Source organism: Pteropus alecto, unplaced genomic scaffold (genome assembly GCF_000325575.1).
Source record: "Pteropus alecto unplaced genomic scaffold, ASM32557v1 scaffold119, whole genome shotgun sequence".
NCBI classification, from domain to species: domain Eukaryota; kingdom Metazoa; phylum Chordata; class Mammalia; order Chiroptera; family Pteropodidae; genus Pteropus; species Pteropus alecto.
In genome coordinates, this window is record NW_006442487.1 from 3,006,848 (window position 1) to 3,013,012 (window position 6,165).

Consider the following 6,165-nt stretch of genomic DNA (forward strand, 5'->3'; position numbering starts at 1 on the left):
GAGAAGCCCTTTTGGGGTTGAGATAATTGGGTGTTCTGTTGACTTCTTGAATTCCAAGCTCCAGCTCATTCCTTAGATTTGGGAAATTCTCATCAACTATTTTTTTTTTCTGAAAATGCTTTCTAATCCCTGCACGTTTTCTTTCCCTTTAAAAATGCTCATTATTTTTATGTTTCCTCTCCTGATGGTATTAGCTAGTTCTTGCATTTCTCTTTCATTATTTTTCATTCTTTGGTTTCTCTCTTCTTTCTTCTGATTTATTTTTAGATTTCTGTCTTAAATATCACTGATCCTTTCCTCCATTTTGTCAACTCTATTTCTCAAGCTTGTTATTTCATTTTTCACCTCTTTCAGTGTGTTCTTCATCTCAAGAATTTCTATTTGGTTCTTTTTGAGGGTTTCAATCTCCTAGCTAAATAACTCATTCTGCTGATATGGTTATTTTTTTTCAGTTTCTGAAATTATTGATATGAATTGTTTGGTATCTCATTGAGTTTTTTCAGAAGTACTATCCTCAATTCTCTGTAATTTAGGTCACATATTTTTATGTCTTTAAAGTTATTTTCTGGAGATTTTTTCTTTTTGTAGGCATCCTGGAGTGGCAGACGCAAAAGATTGTCAGTTGGGTGAGCTGGTGGCAGGATATAATCCAGAGCTTCAAGCAGTGTGGTTACACTTGCACTGCCATCTTTATGGGTGACTTTCCATCCCTTGAACCAAGGCATATTAGCACTTGACTCCAGCATGTTGTCACCATTCCAACCAGAAATTGTTACAAATGCTACTGTGTCAGGGTTGTAGCCAATTTTCTTAATGTAAGTGCTGACTTTCTTAACTATTTCCTCATATCTCTTCTGGCTGTAAGGCAGCTCAGTGAAATCCATCTTGTTAACACCAACAATTAGTTGTTTCACAATCAATGTGTAAGCCAGAAGGGCATGCTCACGGGTCTGCCCGTTCTTGGAGATACCTGCTTCAAATTTACCAACACCAGCTGCAACAATCAAGACAGCACGGTCAACCTGTGATGTGCCTATAATCATGTTTTTCATAAAATCTCTGTGTCCTAAGGCATCAACAATGGTCACATAATACTTGCTGGTCTCAAATTTCCACAGGGAGATATCAATGGTGATACCATGCTCACATTCAGCTTTTAATTTATCCAAGACCCAAGCATATTTGAAGGAGCCCTTCCCCATCTCAGTAGCCTCCTTCTCATTTTTTTTGATGGTTCTTTTGTCAATCCCACCACATTTGTAAATCAGATGACCAGTTGTGGTCAACTTGCCAGAATCTACGTGTCCAATGACAACGATGTTGATGTGAGTCTTTTCTTTTCCCATTTTGGTTTAGATATAATGTTGGTTTTCATGACACCTGAGTTCTGGCAGCAAACCCATTGCAAAAAATACTATCGTATAATTTTTGTTTGTTTGTTTTACCATGATATATTAACTGTAATTGTATAAACTACAAACTTTGTAGCTAGCCTTTCAGGCTACAAATAACTACATAAATAATAGGCACATTATCATCAGTGACCAATTACATTGCTTTTTTCAAAGTCTGCAATTGTTGGTTCCTGCCCATGTTTTCAGTTGACGTATAGCAGCAAAAAATACATTTGTATTGACTCCTGTCTCCAAAAAAATAAACTCATAACATTCTACAAAAATAGATAATCAAAAGAGGATATTGGCCAATATAGATGAAAGTGCAACAACAACAGCAACAACAAAACCCCAAAACTATAGCACTGAAAGTGAAATTAGAATAAAAAAATAAATAGAGTTATAGAAGAAATAGCTGACCATGAGAGTGTTAACACTGTCAGTGCCAGAAAGACTCTAGCTGTGAAGCTGGAGGAACTTAGTATGGGTGAAAGTATTGACAAAAATGAGGCAAATGGTTACAACAAAAATGATGAAGATAATCTGGAGAAAATAACACAAGTTAAAACTTCACATTTTAAAAAGAACTCTCATAGATATTTCACAATATTGAAAGCATGAAGGATAAAATGTTTGAAGCTGATCCGAACTTAGAAAGGAGTAGACAATTCATCAAAACATAGAGAAGATGTTTACTCTATATCACTAGTTATACAATGAGGAAGAAAGCACAGTTCAAACCACTCTTGATAAATTTCGTTAAAAAGATATAAAACACTTCAATTCTCAAAGTTTCTAATATTTTAAATGACAGTGAAATAAGTGGTAATTTTACTATTTTTATTTCCCTATACATTTATAATTGACAGTAAGGGAGTTTTTATGTTTTAATAAAGCATATAAAAGCTGATTGAACAATTGTAAATTTTTCCATTAATTATTAAAGTTGCTTTTCATAGCTTCAGCTTGTATAGTCATTTTCACTGTTCTATGTTACCATATAAAGTGAGTACTGCTTAGATATTAAAATACATATTATTTCTTACCTTTTGTGTCTTCAGTGCGCACTTATAAATTTTTTAAGGCAAGGAATAACTCAAGCTTAATTATTTTAATGTTAAACTTTTCATTTTGGAAAATTTAGATACACAGAAAGGTTGCAAAGATAGTTTGTGTACACCTTTCACCCATTTTCCCTAATGTTAACATCTTACATAACCATGGTACATTTATCAAAACTAAGAAATTTATTATAAGAAATGTTGAAAGGACTTTTTTTAAAAGAAGAAAAAATCAATAATATGAATGATAAAGTGCCAATAACTACATATCTAGCAATAATTACTTTAAATGTAAATAGATTAAATGCTCTAATCAAAAGACATAGGGTGGCTGAATGGATAAACAAACAAACCCTTATTTATGCTGCCTATAGGAGACTCACTTCAGATTGAAAGACACACGCAACTGAAGGCGAGAGATGAAAAAATATATTTCATGAAAATTTTAACAAACAAACAGAAAAGCTAAAGTAGCAATACTAATACCAGACAAAATAGACTTTAAAACAAAGGCTATTAACAAGAGATGGAGAAAGACCCAGTTATCCCACTTCTGGTTATTTATCCAAAGAAATCAAAAACACTACTTTGAAGGGACATGTGCATTCATATGTTCATTGTAGCATCATCTACAATAACCAATATATGGAGAAAACCTGGGTGTTCATCAGTGGATGAAAGGATAAAAAGGAGGTGATACACACACACACACACACACACACACACACACACACACACAAGAATATTACCCAGCCATATAAAAGAATAAAATATCACCCTCTGTAACAACATGGATGGACCTAGAGAGTATTTTGTTGAGTGGAGTAAGTCAGAGAAAAACAAATGGCATATGATTTCTAGAGAAAAAGATAAACAAACAAACAATAGAAACATAGAAACAATAGAAACATAAAGAGGGCATTTGCCATATTGGGGGTGAGGGGATGGGTGAAGAGGGAGAGAGGATTAAGAGGTACAAATTGGTAGTTACAAAATAGTCATGGGGATATAGAGTATAGGATGGGGAATATAATCAGTAATGTAATAACTACATATGGTGTCAGATGGGTACTGGATTTATTGGAGTGATCACTTTGTAAGTTATATAAATGTGTAATCACTATGTTGTACACCTGAAACTAATATAATATTGTATGTCAACTATAATAGAAAGAAATAAAAATATAAAAATTAATTTTAAAAAAAGCCTTATTTTTCTTTATAAAATTTGTTGTCTGGGAAACCTATATCTGGGTATTGCCTTTTATTGAATCTGAAAATGTCCAACTTTCAACTGGGTACTTAGAATGCATATATTTAATATGCTTACTGATACTTTAGAATTTAAATTTACCATATTGCTGTCTATTTTGTATTTGTCTTTTTAGTACTTTTCACCTTTTTCTAAATCTTCAAATAATGAGTATATATTATGATTCCATTCCATTTCATCTTTTTTGCTGGCCAATTAACTATAATATTTTATTTTATTGGAGACCATAGGGTTTATAGTATACATACTTCTCCCAGCCTACTTTTATTGGTATGATGCCGCTTCACGTATAGCATGAGGATCTAACTAGCTTGAAAACTAAAAATATGAAAAATGTTAAAACAAATTTTCCATTGATTCTTCAAATTAACATATACAAGTTAGAAAAAAAAAGCTAAGATATTAACATTAGTACCAGAATATTAACTTAATTACAGACTTTATTTAGATTTCAATAGCTTTTTCACTTATGGCCATTTTTCCACTAATGGCTTTATTACTTCATTTCTAAGTGCAATAGCTGACATTTTAAGTAAGTTCTCCAGAAAATTAACACTCATTTTTTTATTTCTTTTTTATTTCCTTCATTTACTTAAGAAATATTTTAAATGTCTCTATGCCAGTATATATTGATAGATAAGATACTTTACTAGTCCATATCATATCATATAATATGCAACTCATATTAACTTAAACATAAAGTTGGATTTAATTACTTTTTATTTTAAGAATGGACAAAAATGACCATAAATAGAAATATATATATATATTTTAGACAAACACCCAAAAGATTCTGGCCTTTGTTTCTGAAGGTTAATGAAATCATTGACCATGATCATTTCTCATTCCAACTGCCTTTAAAACATGCTTTTGCAAATTATCAAATATAGTAGTCTCTTTTCTATTTTTCTTCAGCATGTCTCTATTGTTGACCTTCTAAATCTTAAAAACAAAATAAAAAGAAAAGAGTTTCCTTATATTTTCCCTGAAGCCAAGTTTTGTGAAATATCTGATGTAAAATTTCACATGTGCTCATTGTAGTTGTACTCAGTCACAAGTTGAGGCATTTGTTGGAGAGAAAAATCTCCCAAATCTGACATTTACCTTTTAGTCCTAAATTATTAAGTGGCAGCTTATATCTATTTTAAACTCATAGATACTATAAGCTTCTGAAATAAGAGGTCTTTTGTGGTAAAATCTATCATTAATGATAGAAAGCAGTTATGATAAAGATGTCTTATTTTCTCTCTGTTAAAGAAAACATACGGTTCATTGCTAAAACATCTTATCATTCAGGGTATCTTCCCAATTTCTATCCTTATGAGAACAAAGTCTTTTTATATTTTACTTTGGCTTTAAATTTATTAAATCACAGAATAAAACAAGGTTGTTTGTTTGGTCTTCAGTGACCTGCACGGAAATGAAATGGGAATCGGTAACATCTGCATAAAAGCAATTAGTAATTTATATTAACGAAATAATTTGAGGTGTGAATGAACAGCGTGTCCTTAAAGGACTGACATTGTCAAGGCAGTTATGTATATACTCTGACCTGAAGAATTCCGGGGAAGAAACTCAGTCATAAAGATATGTATTCTTTACATTCTCCATCTCCTCATCTTGGAAGAGAGAAAGGGGCAAAAATGCTCTTGAACATAAAATATCATGGTAGGCAATATTCAGCAGCTACATTTGTGGTTGCATTGACTATAGCATTGGGAAATAAGGATACCCAAATATAAAATAGGGAAAAAGTGAAATGAATGAAAAATGTTTTCAAGAAAAATTTTGAGTCATAGAATGTCAGAGCTTATCTCATATGCCAAATTACTTAATTTTGAGAATAATGAAATTAAGATTCAGGGAAGTATTGTTAGTTATTGTACGGTGAGATAAAATATGATCTAGGACTAGAATTAAAGTCTAAGACAAACAGTCCAGCGCTATTCCTGTAACAGCACATTACCATTTCCTAAGTTTTCTGAGTCATCATCATGACAACAAAATTTATGATAAAATATGAGAAAATGATGAATCAAAAAATACTATTAAATTATCTAATTGTTTCAGTTGGTTACCATATTAAGATTTTTTTTTTTTAATTTTTAATTAAGATTATTGGTGTAACATGTAATGGCCTGCTGAAATGTGAAAGGGTTAAAGAATAATTAAAACCTGAAACTGGACAAAGGAAGTCTATAACTTAGGCCTAGTTTCTGGAACCCCTAACCACATTCTGTTAATCATGAAACTTGTAACAATGAGCTCATACGCTAACTGCCAATTTTAGCCTGTGTAACCCTGCTTGCTTGCATGGCATGAAAAATAATCAATTGTACATAAGCTGAAAATTACTATTTGGCCATCGCCCATGGGAATACTGGCTGTTGCCCATGGGAACATAGACAATCACCCATAGGAACATAACATTCTAACA

At 32.0% G+C, this 6,165-nt stretch overlaps 1 protein-coding gene across 1 annotated transcript; it reads right to left on the reverse strand.

Moving 5' to 3' along the window:
• Positions 1-566: 566 nt before the first annotated feature.
• LOC102897478 (elongation factor 1-alpha 1) lies at positions 567-1,346 on the reverse strand (the record flags this gene model as incomplete). Its single annotated transcript, XM_006921490.2, has 1 exon — positions 567-1,346. A coding segment is annotated over exon 1 (780 nt), but the record flags the coding sequence as incomplete, so codon positions are not given.
• Between the last annotated feature and the right edge of the window lie 4,819 nt (positions 1,347-6,165).